At 43.4% G+C, this 19,135-nt stretch overlaps 1 protein-coding gene across 1 annotated transcript in view; it reads right to left on the reverse strand.

Moving 5' to 3' along the window:
* Nucleotides 1-19,135, reverse strand: part of LOC145417842 (von Willebrand factor A domain-containing protein 5A-like) — a 756,527-nt gene that overhangs the window by 576,404 nt on the left and 160,988 nt on the right. The window contains exon 5 of the mRNA XM_080286463.1: nucleotides 4,523-4,651. Within this exon, the coding sequence (XP_080142589.1) occupies nucleotides 4,523-4,651 (129 nt within the window). The remainder of the gene's footprint in view (nucleotides 1-4,522; nucleotides 4,652-19,135) is intronic.

Consider the following 19,135-nt stretch of genomic DNA (forward strand, 5'->3'; position numbering starts at 1 on the left):
ATTGAGTGCCTCAATGAGTCTTGGCTGCTAGCTTGAGTTTATCAGCATTCTCTATTAATCAGCCTTATGGTTGACTCACCCAAGCCGAACTCCCGACTGATATCACAATTTCTTTTTCCTGCTGTGAACTGCAGCACATTATGCAACACAGACCCATGTTGTGAGTACGCGTCAGTTGTGCCCTGCCTGTACCACCAGATCTTGGGTGCCTAAATGGCCCAATTGGTAAGCTGCTGCACTCACGCAGTTACAAGCGCTGGTTCAATTTAGAGCAGCCGTGGCTCAGTGGGTTAGAGCGATCCGCTCTGACCGAACGGTCAGAGGATCGAATCCACCCAAGGGTCATTGGTAGACATCAGGAAGGGCATCCGGTCATAAAATGCTACACGCTCCAGTCCAAAAGTCCTCTACCCAGGGGTAGCAGCCGTGGCTCAGTTGGTTAAAGCGCTCCGCTATGACCGAAGGGTCAGAGGATCGAATCCACCCGAGAGTCATTGGTAGACATCACGAAGGGCATCTGGTCATAAAATGCTACACGCTCCAATCCAAAGTCCTCTACCCAGGGGCAACGCCTTAGCCATTATCCAAAAAAGGGAGACCTGGCGTAAAAACACACACAAAAAAATAACCTTCAGTTTAGTTTCTGAATTAATCTTCTTGTTTTTCTTGGCAGGTGGCAGTGCCATGGTGAGAAATGTATAACATGTGAATTGTGCCTGGTAGACCCAAACAGTGCGAGAGCGTTCGAATACAGAGCAGGAGTCGGGATGCCTAGAATAAGGTGACCTGAGTCCCGCTTTTAAGCGGGACAGTCCCGTTTTAAAAGTCTGTCCCACTTTTTTAATTGTGACTAAAATGTCCCACTTTTTGTGTATATTATCTTAAATTTCCCACTTTTAGAAAATTATTGTTACATTATTTATAACATGACCTTCTTTTATGAAATTATGATAAATTAGTAAAATTATGAATAATCCAAATGAAATGATACCGAATTGTCTAGTCACCTTAAGCATTCCATCCGCCTCGTAAAGTACTACTGAATGTAGTTGGAATGGCTCGGTCTTCCCAGACATGCCCGTACAGTTTAAAAATATGGAGACAATACGAAAATTATTTAATTGTATTTTTTGGGATGGCGCCAGCATAACTGGCAAATCGCACAGTTCAAATGTGCATTTTTCTAGGATGTACTGTACTTCTCACATGCTTCTGGGTTGTGCCTTCTTCACTTGCACTTTCAACTCTGCACTATAATGAGCACTGAATAACTGGTCCCTCAAAACAATAACCAACAGGTTAGGTGTTGCTCCAGGATACGCCTTGTGTGCATTACTCTCCAGGTTATGAGCAAGCTACTGGAGGGATTCGCCTTGAGCCTGTACACGGGTCTGAAATCTTGCCCTATAAACCTCAGTCTGGTACATGGTCCCATATCTGCACTCCAGGACTTCTACTAGGGACAGATAACAGTTCCTATCCTCCACTGACATTTGGCCAAGAATCTACATTGCAACATCCTTGAGGCTTGTAGCAGGCTGCAAGCCTTCTGCCTATCATCCCAGCAATTCTGATCTGCAAGCAACTCAAACTGCACATGATCACATAATTAGCTTCCCAAGATACTTTGCCATCAAATTCTTGAGGTTTCTTTTTAATTGTACCCCCATTATAGCCATGCACTTCAATGGTTTGGGACCTAAAATCTTGGGCACCATAATTAAGTCCAGAACTTAAAACTTCTGCATTCTGATTACTCAACCCTGTAATGCTACCTTTAGATGCTTGGGATCTGTCAAGATTCACCATACTCTGTCCATTCTTTTCATATGCTTCCTGTACACTAACCTGAGGCTCAGTAATGCAATATTTCTCTACAGCCTCAATTTTCTCACTAATTATCTTCACATGGTTGACTACATGCTTCAACTGGTTATCTACATGCTGTCTGCACTCCATCACTACTCCCTCACTAATCTTCTGCTGGTTGTCTACCTGCTGTCTGCACTCCATCACATTATTACTTACCTCATACTTCTGCAGCTGTAGCTCAGCGTATACTTTCTCCTTCAACTGTTGTTGTTCTTCATTCCTCCATGAAATCATCTAGCTGTCCTTGCATCCTCAGTTGTAATTCCCTCTGTTGCTCCTGTAATGCCTGCTGAAGCTGTTCATTTCATTCTTTCTATTTTTGACTCTGTGCCTATAGATGTTCACTCTGTGCTTCCAATTGTTCTTTAAATTCTTTCTTGAGTTCTTTTCGTTCTTCAATTTTGGCCTGTACTTGTACACTTTGTGCTTGTAACTGTTCTTTGAGTTCTTTCTGTCCTTCATTTAGTACCTGTAACTGTTCTTTGAGCTCTTTCATTCTTTCATTTTGTGCCTGTAATTGTTCTTTGAGTTCTTTCTGTCCTTCTTTCTGTGCTTGTAATAGCTTCATGATTGCTGGCAGACATGCCTCCTCCTGCCTAGCTTGGCCTCTTGTCTGTACACCTTCTGCCCCCATGTCGAAGGTTTGACTCACTGCAGCACTTTTCTAATGATCCACTCTCCTGACGCCACTGTTACGTCCCGTCCCACACTGCCACAGGCTCCAACAGCAGTAGTTCAGTATAGGAAGGACGCTGCCCAGTGATTTGTTCTTCCTATGGTCAGCCTTTTGGTATACAACAACAAGATCAGCTCAGGCGTGGTAAATAAACACTGGCTTCTTAAGATCACTGTCTTTATTTTCCAAACAATTACACTTAATGCTTGCCAACTTCACTTCACTGTTTTCACAAGTACCGGAGCTATACAATCTTCACTAACTACAATTACACTTAATGCTTGCCAACTTCGCTTCACTGTTTTCACTAGTATTGGAGTTATACAGTTTTCATTGCAATGACACTGAACTGACACTGAATTACAATCAAATTGAACTGAAAAGTGACTGAAACTGCTCTAACCTCTTCTCCATCCCTATATACCCTTGCATTACTCTTGAAGCTTCCAGCTTACTCTAGCACCTACAGTTACCTAATCAGAGACATCCATAACATGCCAGGGTTTTCTTACACTGCTTAACACTAAATTATTTAGCATACACACTGAGATAAAAGTAAATAATTTGATAATCACACAAATAAAACATTATGGAGAAAAAGAGCACAAAAATTAACGTACAACTTACAAAATAACTACGCTCACAAATAGCTGGCTAACTGGCAACTCTGACAAGGAACCGAACTACGAGAATCATCGGTGATACTCCAGCACTGCCTAACTAGCGAATCCCGCTTCTCAACAGTACTGTAGTTATTTATTATTTCTAAATACCTTGCTTACCTGCCTTTTCCCTATAATGAGCATTCCTTTTGGGACACTTTTGGATGTGGGTTCTCACTCTTTCTATTTTAGCACTTATTATTTGGTTGCAGTATTTGCAGGCTGCTTTCTGTTTATTATTTTCTAAAACATCAACTTCATCCCACTTAGTTGCCATTTTTCTCCCACAACCAGCAGGCATTTTGTTGCTATGGTCCTCTCATTAATATGGAAAATCTGAGACTAGGACACTGAGTACCAAATCAGCAGTAGTCAAGCCTCACCTGTCCATTTCCTGTATTAACATGTACAGTACAAGTTATCAAAGGTTTGGTCCAATTGGACTAACCTGTATCAGCATGTCTAAAACAAGTATCTGTTCTCCAAATAACACTCCAAACATTTTATTTAGTTATAAATTACCTTGTAATTGCTAATGGGATGGGGTGGAGAGGTATATGAGAGAGGGGGGGGGTGAGTTGGGAGCAGGGCAGTGAAATGGCAGGGGACAGGGCGACATGGAGGCGATTTGTTTGTGGCCACCCCAAACGGGATTGAGGCGTCTGGCCATAGATAGATAGATAGATAGAACTAATTTACATATAAATATGAGGAATAACAATAAAACCAAAAAAAGCTCAATAAAACCCATTAAAGCTCCCATAATAAAAACAGTGGGTTGGGTAAAAAAATGTTTTTTTCCAACCCTGATAGACAGGGTGTTCTTTGGCTTTCAATTTTTTTTTTTTTTCATGATTTTCTGAGGTTGAAATTATTTTGAATAATCATATGTATGTTTTGATGTCAAAATATGGCAAAATGACTGGAAAACACTGCCAAAATAAGGAGGAGTACTGTACATAAAGTGGTGATTAGGCAGGGTGTTTTTTGATTTTCAGTGGTTTTCCTGCATGGTTTTCTTGGTGTTTTGCATTATTTTCAATATTCCTATGTGTGTTTTAATGTCCAATTATGCCTGAATGACTGGAAAACATTGCCAAATTAAGCACAGGTACTGTACAAATAGATTAGGTATAGGTTAGAGGTTGTGTATAGGTAGGGTCTGAGTACAGTAGAGGAATAGTGTTCATTATCTGGATGTTACCACTATCTGGACATGCCTTTGACTCTATTATGTCTGGATGAACAAATGATTACTGTATTATTATTATTATTATCATTAAAACCAAGGATGTGGGGTGCCTGAGCTTACCTTCAGGTTGTGGGAGGTCAGCCGGGCAGTAACGAGGGTTGAGAATGGTGGGAAGGACAAAGCTGATGCCTCCATCACTCCGCACACTTAGTTCCATCACCAGCCTCACCTCCACCTCTGCCCTGCATGCTGATTACAGCACCAACATCATCAGAAGCAGCAAAAACATCAGCAGCATCAGTAGCATCATCATCATTGATTCATCATCACCAGGATAAACAACAGTACAATCATCACTGCACTATTTAATGAGGCAGTAAAGGATTCACTAACAAGAACAGGCAAACACAAGTGTAAAAGAAACCCTCTGCAGTGCTTGGTAAAACAGGCAATATATTTATTTAGTCAAGTCTTTGACTTCATTGGCTTTATATCACAGTGATGTCCATGAGCATCCTTCGACTGCAGTAAGTCACTTTTACATTAATAAGGGAGAAGACCCATTTTCTGTTGACAGTGAAGTACAAAATGGGTAAAGTCCTTCATATACATTGTACAGATGGGGACAAAATTTCACCCTATATTTTAACTCTTATGTAGCAACGTTGGGTCTGGTTAGTACTTGGATGGGTGACCGCCTGTGAACACCAGATGCTGTTGGCATCCCTACGTGTGAAGTGGGGTTGGTGGAGGATTAGTGCCCCTCCCTGTAAAACAATTAACTCTAAGCCCTTGGCCACCCCGTCTGGGATACATGGCGTCTGGCAATGAATGAAAAAAATGAATGTATCTTACATTTCTTTGGTGGCTAAAATTCCTAGGCTGAGCAAGGTTTGGTATGTTTCCCTACACACTGATGATTCTCTTCGATGGTCATGATGCATCAAGGAGAAAAGCGACTGACAGGCAGTGAGAGTGATGCTAATAAAGTGAAAAGACATGGAACTTTAGTTTTTGTTTGTACATCTCCACACAAGTATCTTAACTTTAGCTTCATCTGCTTGTCTTTTGTCAGGTGCCTAATCTTGGCTGGTTGCAACAATAGGGTCTCTTAAGTTCCTCTGTCACCATTCACCTCCATCCTTTCCCAACAATCCAGACTGCCTTCCCTTCTATGTAACTATCTAGTCACCTAGCTCTCAAACTTCCTCTCATCATTCTCTGCTCAACTTCACTTTTATGATTATTGCCTCACCCACAGGGGTGGCCAAATATATGTTTGTTCCTAACTGTGTCACTCACTAACTCACTCACTCACTCATTGTCGTTCTCGAAGAATGAGATCCAAGCATTTTGGGAGGAGTTTCAAGGTAAGGGGGAAAACTGCAGAATGGTAGGCCTCCCCTCCAGGCAGGCTTGAAACGGGGAAGGAACTCTAAGTGCCGTTTGCCACAGAGGTGGCAACCAATGGGTGTCCCGCCCAAAGGAGTAAGGGACAGCTAAAATTATACCTAGGAACACATGTTTTTGCACAGTGGTAAAGTTTCACATTCACCAGGTTATAAGCATGGTGAGACCCCACAATGATGCCCCTACAGGGGCCACCGGTGGTCTCGGACAAAGTTGTAAAGCATGGCTAAATTTTTAAGCAGAGAAACATTAAATTTTGTACATCGATAGATGTTCATCTCAGCCACATATTGAGAAGGGTGGAACCAATGAGGGTTGCCCATCACAAGGAATAATGCGGCCTTCGTAGGTCCCACAAAATCATTTTGGACAGCCATAGTTTTTTATCTAAGAATGTAAAATCTGGCATATTGGTACGTGTTTACCCCAGCCACCTGTCAGGCAGGGTGGAACCCCTGATAACAACCCACCTCAGGAGGAAAAGGAGGCAACCTGCCCCAGTTTTTTTTTTTTTGGTAATGCAAGGAAGAAGGCATCAAAGGACAGATGTCTGTAAGACTGTTCTCTCCAAGAGAAAATGGAACTATATAACAGAGAGCCAAATTCAAGACCTGTTCATTTCATGATGCCTGGACACACTGCATCTGAAGGTCATATGCAGTAGGAAATACAGACAGTGAAAGACAGTTACAGAGTTGACCTGTTGCATACGTGAAGGACTGAGAGTAATAGTTAACTCCTGCATTAGAAGGTTGGGTAGCAAAGGTATGAAAGTTTGTTGTTACAAACAGTGTAGCGAAGAGACAGAGGCTAAAGGAAGCCAGTAAGAGGAGAAGGTTGATGAGACAAAAAGCCTTTAACTCCAACCTACTGAGAAGAGCTGTATGTGAAGAGTCTCCCCACACATGAGAGCTGTACTCTAAACAGGGGTGAATAAAACTTGTGTATAAAGTCATATACTGAGCAGGGATAAAGGAGGCATGAAGCCAGCTTAGCACTCCTAATCTATTGGAAGCAGATTTTACAAGAGAGGTAATATGATCTTTCCAAGATAATGCCCGGAAAAACAAAACTCCAAGTATGTTTAAAGATGATGAGGACTGAGTTGGATATTGTTAAAAATTAGAGGCTGCTCCTGCAGAAGATTTTGATGGGTTGGAAGATGTAAAAACTGAGTTTTTGAAGCATTTAAAAAAAAAGACTGCTTTTACCTCAATCAGAGATATGAGCAAGGCCAGACATTAGATGCACCATTGCCTCATCCCTTGTTTGTTGAAGATATTGCAGAGATGGATGTTGTGGGACGAGAATGGAAAGGTGAAAGATGGAGTCATCATCAAGTGAGTGGATAGGGTTAGATGTATGGGTTAGATTAAGGTCACTGATGAATGGAAGGAAGAGAGTTGGTGATAGGAGAAGGTGCTAAGTGTTTACCCCCAGCCACCTTTTAGGCAGAGTTGGATCCCCAATTACCACCCACCTCAAGAGGAGGAGGCGACTTGGCCCTGGGGAGAAAGTGCCACAGTTTTTTACCTAAGAACATTAAATGAGGCAGGGTGGGACCCTCAAAGGGTCACCGCCCAATGAGAAGAAGGCTGCAGGGGTCCAGACCAAAGCCATTACGCACAGGAATATGAAATTTGGCGTACTACTGTAGTGCACATCATACCAGCAACGTTAAAGGCAGGGTGGGACCCCCAATGGTCACCCCCCCCATGGAAGGAATGCCCAAGGGGGACAATGCCATATTTCTTACATATGTACACAAAATTTTGCAAGGGCAGGAGACCTTCTCCAAGGCCAGAGTTTATGGAAGGTGGGACCCTCAAGGTTTGCTGCACTGCCTTCCCTGTATATAATTGTTTCTTTCTTCCCTTACAACACTACAGAAGTGGGTGCAGTTATCAAGGTGTCCTCTGTATTGTATTTAACTTTAATTTTCAATGCTTACCAACTTACCACATGACCAAACCACCCGAGCACATTCCTCTCAACTATACCCATAACATCCAGTTATACTCTAATTTTTCAGCACACTTCTTTCTCAACACATCGTTCTAGGTATTTCTATGTGCATCTCCCAGACAATTATCTGTTCTACTGGTGCTGATTTTTATCCTGGCATTGCCTGCGTCTTAACCATGTAAGTCAAAGATGGCATGAAGAAACTATTTCTTTCCTTTCATACATACTTTACAGTCTATCTGACACCTTCCCACCCGGCTGAATCATCTACTCTACTTTTACTGTCCTACACTGCCTGCATCTTAGCCATATAAATCAAGGGTGACACGAAGAAACTATCTCTTCCCTTTCATACTCACATCCATACTTTACAGTGCATCTAAAACTTTCCCACTCTACCAGCTCATCACCTCCACTTTCACATCAGTCATGTTTTCTTTGCTGAACATTCGTACCAAATTATTAAAATCCCTCACAAACTCCATCACTGAATGTGAAGTCTATTCCCACCACCTGCACTGTCCCTCATATAATGCCCAGCTTCACAAGATGTGCTCATCCCACCCCACTTCACTACTGTACTTACTACCATCTAAGCCCATCTCTCCCACACATTTCAGTCCACCCCACTTAAGATTTTCTCCACATCTCTGGCTTGCACCTTACCAGCCTACACAGAACAGCCACTGACAAAGCATATAATTCCCCTTGCATATCACCACCACCCACTGCCATTCCAGGCCATCTCACCCACTCATGTCCTTTTATCTCACATATTTATTATACCCACACTCATGGAACTTTCTTGAAGGTATCAAAAAGTTTTAATCTGAATGTAATCAAATTTGGTAGAAATGTTGAGGATCAGCTCACAAATAAGCCTATTGTTTTGTTTTGTTTTGTTTCTAGAATATGTCAAAGGTTAAGGCCACAGGGACAGATCATTGTCTGATCTAGCAATGTCAACTTAAACAGTTTTTATCTAATTTACGCCAAACTTAATGGTACAGTTTAAGGTAAGGAAAGAATGATGCCATTTGATTTTGAGAATAACCAGTCAAATGTCAAGGAAACTGGGCATGGTCAAAGTTTTATTTACATGTTTGTCTGTGCACAAAATAACTAATGCAATTTTGCTCTGCTTGAGACCAAACTTGATGGACGATTTGAGGGTCAGCCAAGGGGTTGTTTTGTAGAATAACAGGTCAAAGATCAAGGCTACATGGCATTGTCAACTTAAACAGCTTTTAAACGAGTCTGACAACACTTCTGGAAGGCTTCAAGGTAAGAAAAAGATGAAGGGAATTAATTTTGAGAACACTGTCAAAGGCCAAAGTAACAGGATAAGGTTGAAGAATGACTTGTGTGTGCTGTATCATACTAGTATGTAGCTGGTGCTTGTCAGCATGTACAGCCATGGAAAAAAAAAAAAAATATCAGGTAGTGCACTATAAATCTCTTAGTAATAATAAAAATAAAAAAACAGCAAACACTTGGGAGTAGACTGAAGCACCAGTCAAGCAGGGCAGTACTCCCATGGTGGATGGTAAGTTGTTGACAGGGAGAGCTGGAGCTCACATTTCATCAGCCCTCAGGACTAGCTCCTGACCATCCCCCATTGCTGAACTTTTTCAAGTGTTTCAATAACACAGAGAGCAGGCCAGCTTACTCTCCAATATAAGTTCCTCTTACTGTCGACACCGAACTACTTGCACGTTACACATTAAACTTCCTATTCAAAATTCAACAAAATGGCGTCTCGTGATCAAGCCTCGGAGTCCCCAGGGAGAGAACCATAAATGCCCCCACCATCTGCCCCTCTCCCGGTGATGACCCAGCGAGATGCCTGGAACCACTGTCTGACTCTCATCTTTATTTCTGCAATATTCGCGGCCTTTCCTCTAAATTTCTCTCTGTTGTGCACCACCTCTCCTCCTCCAAACCTCACCTTCTCTTCCTAACAGAGATTCAGCTGTCTGAGGAGACAGATAGCAAACCTTTCTTTGTATCCTCCTAGTTTCTCTATTTGTTTCGTTTCATTTTTCAAGGCTCCAACATGCTTGCATGCGTCGGCCTTGGTCACCTAATGGTGGCTCTCCATGCTGCACGATCCATTGCAGCCTCCCTGTTCAGTCCCTTAACACTGAGGTCACACTTAATGACCTCGTCCCATGTCTTTCTCAGTCTACCCCTCATAACCCCACACCCAATATTAACACTTTTCACATTCCTCACCCAATTATCATCCCCCATCCTCTCCACATGTCCAAACCATCTCAGTCTACTTCTCCTCATCACAACACCAATACACTCCAGTCCCATCCTACTTCTCAACTCTTCCATTGTAAACCCAGCCCCCCCAGACCTTGCACACAGGGACGCACTACACATCCACCTAATCATTGTCATTTTTGTAGATCTCAGCCGGCGAATATCCTCCTCCTTTACTGCCCAGGTCTCACTACCATACAGCATTACACTCCTAACACATGCTGCATACAAAGACCCCTTAGCATGTAGGGAGAGTCCTCTCAATGTCAGGAGAGGCAAGAGCTCCCTGAACTTCCAACCACTTCTCATCCTAGCCACAGAGCTAGCTCCAGCCCCATCTCCAGCACACAACATGTCTCCCAAATAACAAAACTCTTCCACACACTCAAGAGATTCACCAGCAAGTTCAATCCTTTCACGCCTGACAATCTCCACCTGCTCTCCCCGACAAGCGGTACACATAAAATCAGCATTATCTCGCAGTCTACCTCTGACACCACTACATCTCTTGTGCACACATTTATCACAAACACTGCACAAGATGGAATTACTTCCCATGCCCTTGTGGCAAACTGCAAATGGCCACTCTCCCTCGTCTTTGACAGTACAACCACCAACCCTAGATATCATCATTTTTGTTGTATCTGCATTTACCCTTAAGCCCTTGTGCCCCATACCATCTCTCCATTTCCTAAACCTTTCCTCCGCCTCCCTTTCATTCTCTGCAATCAACACCAAATCATCAGCAAACAACATCTCCCATGGGAGTCTGTTTCTAAAGTCAGGTGAGAGGGCTTCAAGTACCATGATCAACAACATGAGACTCAAAACTGACCCCTGATGTACACCAACATTCATGGAAAACTCATCACTCAAATCTCCATTCACTCTTACCTGGATGCAAACACCCACATACATAGCCATAACCACCCTAGCCAGCCACTCCTCCAAGCCAAGCTTTCTCATTGCCCACTTCACCACCTCTCAAGGGACTCTGTCAAAGGCCTTTTCCAAATCAACAAAAACAAAATACAGATCCCTTTTCTTCCCAATATATTTTTCCTGAAGCTGTCGAACAATGAATATGGCATTAGTGGTCCCCCTTCCTGGCATAAACCCAAACTGCATCTCATCAATATTCACTCTTTCTCTAATCATACCTTCTAAAACTCTCTCCATTACCTTCTTTATCTGATCTAAAGGCTTTATACCTCTATAATTTCCTCTCTCCAGGGCATCACCCTTCCCTTTATACACATTTACAATTACACCCTTCAGCCAATCATCTGGGACAACACACTCATAAATAATCCTATTTATCAGGTCAGTGACTAAACTCACCCCTATATCGCCTGAGGCCTTCAACATTTCAGCAGTCAACCCAGACACACCTGCTGCTTTCCCCACCTTCATCCTGTCTATTGCCTCACTCACAGTAGCAGCATCAATCAAAGGCCAAGGGCCAAACACTGGATCTGCTGGCTCCAAACCTTCCCTGTCCCAGCCAAACTCCTCATTCAACAACCGGCTATAACGCTCTCTCCATGCAACTTTAATATCCTCACTGTTCACCACTACCCTTCCTTCATCATTCTTCACACACTGCTCACCTATAATATCCCGATTATCCCTCTTCATCTGATTTGCCACCTTAAATATCATATTTTTCCTTTCCCCATGATTTAGGTTATCAAGTAAAAGTCTTTGTGACTCAGACTTCACCCTGTATACCTCTCTTCTAGCCCTACGCTTGGCAGCCAAGTATCCTCCTTGCTACCACCCTTCTTCCATTCCCGGAAAAGCCTTCTTTTCTCCTTAACTGCAGCTTGTACATCCTCATCCCACCACCAAGTTACTTTATGTCTTGGTGGTCCTCTTGTCCAACAGCATGTTACATCAGTAACTCTCAAGAGATTGCTCTTGAGGGCTCTGTACTGTTCATTAACGCCTCTGTCTACAGCTCCCTGTTCAGCCAACACTTTCCTCATCTCGCTATAGAAGGCATCCCCTACTACTTGGTTCTTCAGCTTCCATATTTTCCTCCTAGGTACATAAGTCTTCTTTTTCATCGCTCGTTCTTTAAGCACCATATCACAAATCAATTGTTTGTGCTGCTGCACACACTCCTCACTTCCTATAACTCATCCCTCATTAACCTCCTATCGGCCCTCCTAACCAGAAAATAATCTATCTGACTGCTATTTCCCCCAGACTCATATGTAATTAACCTACTCTCTCTTTTCCTAAAATATGTGTTGCACACAATCATGTCCGTTGCCTCCCCAAATTCGAGTATCGTTTCCCTTTCCGCATTCCTTATACCATATGCACATCCCCCATGTACTCCTTCATAACCTTGTGCTGCTTCACCTACATGACCATTTAAGTCCCCTCCCAAAACAACTATCTCATCATCCTGCATACCACCTACTACACGTTTTAAATCATCCCCAAATCTATCTTTCTCCGCATCATCCAATCCTGCGTGTGGAGCATATTCCAATATAATTGCAGCTATCTTTCTACCAAACAGAATTTTCACTACCAATATCCTATCGCTTACTCTCATAACATTCATAACATATTCCACCAATTTCTCCGCAACCATCACACCAACACCCCCATATCCGTCTGTCCCACCCTGCCAAAACAACTTATAGTAACAATCCTTCCCAACAATCTTTCTGGCTGATCCACCCCTGTACCGGACTTCCTGCAAACACTCCACATCCACCCACCTCCTACTGAATGCCTCAACGACTTCCCCCGCTCTTCCCCTCAAACTTCCCACATTCCATGAACCCACCCTCATCCCCCTGGGTGGTTTACTGTCCTCAAGCTTGCTTTGAAACTTATTCTTGTGTTTTGTCATATTCAATATTAATAAAAGGGGATAGACATACCACAGGCCCCACTCACTGCACAGTCTCTGGTCCAGGCAATGGATCTGGGACTCCTAGCCCACCAGCTTATCAGTGGCTGTGGTAGTGGCCTCCGGGCACCCTGCCAGGACAGCTGCAGGGACACCCTCCAAGTGTGCCTTGGCACTGCAACTATCCCGCCATTATTATCAGTGGCTGTGGTAGTGGCCTCCGGGCACCCTGCCAGGACAGCTGCAGGGACACCCTCCAAGTGTGCCTTGGCACTGCAACTATCCCGCCATTATACACCCACTGATAGGGCAGCCTCCTGGGGCGCTACTCCCAGGTTCGGGCCCCTCTCTATTGGGTGGAAGCGGCAGCCTGGGAACTGCAATGCCCTGTACTCTCTAGCACAAGCTCAAGCCCCATCTCGCCCTGGACCCATGATCTATGCCAAAGGAACCCCCGTCACGCCTCTCCCCAGAAGCCCGCCACTAGGTAGCAGGGGCAAAGTTTTCTGGCCGCATGTCCTTGCTGGCGCCAACCCCTGTAACATAGTGGGAAACGTTGTGTAAAATATAAAGTGCATGTGGTGTAGTGCATAAGATAGTTAGAGGAAATGTTTGGGAGACTATGCTGGTCTACTCTCCATGTTACTGTCACACTGAAAAGGTCAGCAAAGGGAGATGGTTAGATAGCTAGTGAAACAGGAGCTCCAGCTCTCCCTATCACCAGCATTCCCATTCCCATTCCCCCCAGGAGTACTACCCTGTTTGGCCCGTGCTACAGCCTCCTCCTATACTCATTTCAAAGCTAAGGGTGGCTGTTGTGTATATGTACGCAATGACATATCTTGCTCTCGTGTTCCTGAGCTTGAATCTTCTGAATTCTCTGCTCTCTGGCTTTGGCTTTCATGTCATTCTCTGACTAAATATATCTGTGCTGTTTGCTTATCCTTTAATTCTACTGAATATGAAAAAAATCTTTTGACTATCTTATTTCTAAGATGGAACACATTCTATCCACTTCTCCCAACTTTAAATCTCCATTCTAGGAGATTTCAATGTTCACCATCACTTTTGGCTCTCCTCTTCTTTCACTGATCCACCCGGTGAACAAGCCTACATCTTCTCTATCCTTAATCCCTAAAAGACGAGTGTCTGCATATGCTGTCTGAGGGAACTAGGGCCAAAAAGGTAGGTGTTCGCATATGCGGTCATGCCCCCACTCTCCCACCCCATCCCACACTGCCCCTTCACTGTTCCCCCCACCACCCCCACACACCCCTCCCAACCTCCCCCACCACCATATTGCACCCATCGATTATGCCTGTCCTGAGCGTGTCATGCCATTTTTAGGGGTTAATGACCTACAATAGCTTGTAAAGCACCCTACACGCATCCCTGACTGCCTTGGAGGGAGTTCCAACATACTTGATACAACTAATCCTTCTGTTTATACTGTTAGTCTTTCCTCTCCATTGGGATCCTCTGATCACAACCTTATCACCTTAACCTGTAGACCCTCCAAAGAAGTGGCAGGTGTAGCACTTTAGAGCTGCTGATTGGGAGGCCATCAGGCAGTACGTCTTTGATTTTCCCTGAAATGATTATTGCTTCCATGGCCAGGAGCCATCTGAGTTTGCCTTACGTATTATGAAGGTTATTCTCTTGGGCATGGAAGCATACCAGGTACATTAATTTCTCATATCCTTTGACTAATGCAAAACAAAACCTTGGTTTAATCACGCTTGTTCTAATGCTGTCCACAACAAAGAGAAGGCCTACAAAAGGTATCAGAGCCAACCCACCCCTGAATCTCATCTCTTTTCTGTTTCTGCCTGGAATGGTGCAGTCTCTTCTTCGCTCTTCTAAAAATAATTTCATTCATAATAAATGCTCTGAACTCTCCAGCTCAAATTCTTCCTGTTCCTTCTGGCACCTTGCCAGAAACCTTTCTAATAACTTTAGCTCATCATTCATCCGTCCTCGTTTCCACTCTGATGCCTCTGTAGCTATTTCTTCTACCGAAAAGCAGAAATCTTTGCTCGGACTTTCTTCTCCAATTCCAACTCAGATGATTCTGGTGCTGTTCCTCCATCACTTCTCCCCTCTGACTTCCTCAGGGCTGACATTAACCTCCAAAGACCACATTTTTCTTAAGCTTTAGGAGGAGTATGGAAGTTAAGAAGTCACTGCATGACATTATGGAAGAAAGGCATGGACCTTGCTAGGGGGAAACAAGTCAAGAGTGAGAGCAGTGGAAATGAGTTACCTGAAAGGCGCATGTGGAACGACATGGAGGGACAGGTTGACTGAAGATGTGAAAGAACATTGTGGGGTGGATGTGGATGTGACTGAGAAAATTAGGAGAAATACACTGAGGTGGTCTGGACATGAGGAGAGAATGGAGAATGAAAGACTGACTAAGAGGGTATACATAGGTGAAGTGGCGGGAGGGAGAGGGAGGGGGAGACCGAGGATGAGGAAGAGGGATGGAGTTGAGAGGTATATGAGGGAAGGGGGAGTGAGTTGGGGGGAGGGCAGTCAAATGGTGGGTGATAGAGCGACTTGGAGGCGTTTTGTCTGCGGCCACCCATTGTGCGATAAGGGTGTCGGGCTATAGATAGACAGATACAGTATATTCCACCCCTGCCACAATTCGAGGTTGATTTTTCAGCTTTTACCAAGGGAAAATATTTTCTTAAAGATCTGAAGAGGTTGAATTTAAACACCTGAAAACGCCAGTCTCAGCCCTATAGGCCTATTGGTTACCGCAAAACTGCCTGACAAAGATCATAAAAGTCCTCCTTCACGCTATGAGAAAACGGGAAAATGTGGGTGGAATTTTTGCTAGAGAACCTTACCAAAATCAATGAAATCAATGTAAAATATGTTTCTAATGATGAAACTAGGTGTAGGAGTCTGCATGAGTAAAAAAAGAGGGGGGGGGGGCAAAAAAATTTTCCAAACCCCCCAAATTTGGCAAAAACCTAATTTTTGCTAAAGAGCCTTACCCAAATCAATGAAATCAATGTCAAATAGTTTCTATTGATGAAACTAGGTGCAGGAGTCAGCATGAGTATTAAAAAAAAAAAAAAAATGGTGGGAGTAGATGGACACAGGCCGATCATGTCAGGGAAATTACTGCATCACATTCAGAACAAAGGAAAGGGAACGAGGAAGGTGGTGGTGGGGTGGGAGATCTCTGGTGAGGGTGAAGGGGAATGAGACACACCCCTGATGTGGGGGAGGTGGTGTGGGGATTAATACGGCACGAGGAAACACAAAGCGATCATAGCACGGAAACTGCCTTGTCATTCAATATAAAGGGAGCGTGGAGGAGAGGCAGGGGGCTCGGAGGGGTGAACAGGCATGAGACAACCCTCCCATTAGATGTGGTATTGGTGAGTAGTTTGGGTGGGATAGGACAGAGCTGGCTGTATCCAATCAGCCAAGTGGAGAAGTGGCTGGGGGCCCCCCCCTCAGACCTGGTGAGGGGGCGTGATCTTCTTTCCCACCACCTCATCTCCTAGTTCTGATTCGGTAGGAACCATTTGCATCATAAGGGGCTGGCTTACTGCTCTGCAGTTTTTGACAGACCTTCTATGATCATTTGTCATAGGACTCTACATGGCAAACTTGCAAAGCCCCAGCCAAATCTACAGTGACTCTTCTCACAAGCTGGACCGCAGAACACAGTCACATTCCACACCTCACCATAAACAACACACCCCTACCACACACACACACACACACACAATCCTTGGTGTAACATACAATACATCAATGTCATTTTAACAACACATCACAAACATTAAAGACACATTAACACCAAGACTCAATGCCTTGAGGTCACTTGTCCATACAACATTTGGACACAACAAAGAAACCACCACAAGAGTATACAAACAATATATATGTTCAGTGATGAATTATGCAAGCCCTGCTTGGGCTTCTAACCTCAATAAAACACTACAACACTCTACAGATCATACAGAACAAGGCCTTAAAAATAATCACAGGCTGCACAGCTAAAGTACTACACCCACAGACCACCTACACCAAGAAACCAAAGTCCTCAAAGTCAAGGATCATCTAGACATGAGAGGCACCCAGATTCTTGCTGCAGCTTCCACAAACCCACACAATCCACAACACTACATGGCAGCACATCCACACACACCAAGGAACATCAAAACAACACCCAGCACATATCATACACAAATACTGTCATCTTTCTCTCCTTGCCTGCCTCAGACTAGCTTCCAGAAGCATATCCATACTCAAATCACTCGCTGCTCCATTCAGTCACTTAAAGACAACACACAGCTGCATGCATGGCCTCCTGATATCCACTCTTCTGAATCCTATCTCCCTCGTGAGGACAGGGTCCACCTGGCCAGGCTGAGATGTGGGCATCATACAGCCCTCTCAAGTTATCAGATGAGGCTGGATGACTCCATCACTGATGTCTGTCCAGGATGCAATACAGCACCCTAGACTACTGAGCACATTATGGAAGACTGCAGTGCACACAATCACCTATGCCAGCAACACAACATACACTCCTTGAGAGCCCAGTCTCGGTTGTGACCTCCCTTAGGGACTCGAGGCTGTTCGGCCAGACTGCCTAGGGAACAACTACTACTACTACTACAAACAAGGGATGAGGCTCTGGAACACCTAATGTCTGACTTGACTTGTATCTCTTACTGGGGTAAAAGTAACATTGTTGTTTTTAATGCGTCAAAAACTCAGTTCTTACACCTATTAAACCAATGAAATCTCCCACAGGAGTACCCGTTTATGTTTACTAATATCCAGCTCAATCCAGCATTATCTTTAAACATACTTGGGGCTTCATTCTCTCAGGATTTATCTTGGGAAGATCATATTACATCTCTTATAAAATCTGCTTCCAAGAGTTTAGGTGTGCTAAGCTGACTCCATACCTTTATTACCCCTGCACAGTTGTTGACTTCATCAATCAATCCCTTCCTGTAGCACCCCATGGGATGCATAGGGCCTTGATGAACTCCCTCCACCAATATTTGTCTCTTGCCATCTCCTTCAGGTCCCACCAACACTCTTCTCCCGCTTCTCTTTTCATTGTCCTTATCCAGGTTTCCCTCTGCCTACCTCTTCCTCTTCTTCCTCTAGCAGTCCACTCTGGCACACCCTATATTAAACTGCCTTCTTTTCTATATATGTGCCCCAGCCATTTCCAGCAAGACAGTCTCACATATTCATCAACTGGTTCCACTCTCGTAATATCCCTTACTCTTTCATTTGTAACTCTGTCTTGCCTTTTTACCCCAAGAAACCTTCTCAGTATTTTATTCTCAAATCCTAATACTTTCTGATCTGTTGCAATTGTACTGTACCATGACTCATGCCTATAAATTAAAATTGGTCTAACCATGGACTTATAAATTTTTATTTTAGTATGCACGGAAAGCATATTATTATTCCAAACAGAGTTCAACATTCCAAGAGCTCACCAAGCCTGTCTAATCCTCTCCTTAATTTCATTGTTTAATGATCCATTAGATGATACAATCGTTCCCAAATATTTAAAATTTTCTACATTCTTCACCACATTATTTCCAATTACACAATCAATTTGTTCTCCACGTTCATATTAATAATTTCAGTCTTTCCACAATTTATTACCAATCCCACTTTTTCTCCTTCCTCCACCAGACAATCAAGCACCCTCTGCATCCTGTAAATACTTCCGCAAATCAGTACAATATCATCAGCATAGTCCAAGTCCATCAGCCTCTTATTTTCTTTCCAGTTAATTCCTGCACCTGTTCTCCTTACAACCTTTCTCATAACATAATCCATAATCAAAACAAACAGCAAAAGCAAACAAACTCCTCCTTGAATCACTCCTGACCTAACTTCAAATGGATCACTAAAAGAACCACCCACCATTACCTTACAAAATGTACCTTCATGCTTCTAATAATATTTACAAACGTTTCTGGCATACCATAGAATCTCATAATTTTCAACATAGCTCCACGTGAAACACTATCAAACGCCTTTTCAAAATCAACAAAACACATACTAAGTGGCATTTTCATCTCATTAGCTTGCAGCATTAGATGCCTTACAATAAAAATTTGATTAGTACAACCTAGACCCTTCCTAAATCCCGCTTGTTCTTCTCTTAAAATTTTATCAATTACTGGCCCTACTCTGTTCAACAAGATTTT

This window comes from Coenobita brevimanus, chromosome 111 (genome assembly GCF_032717465.1).
Source record: "Coenobita brevimanus isolate Jiangsu-jjx chromosome 111, ASM3271746v2, whole genome shotgun sequence".
NCBI lineage: Eukaryota > Metazoa > Arthropoda > Malacostraca > Decapoda > Coenobitidae > Coenobita > Coenobita brevimanus.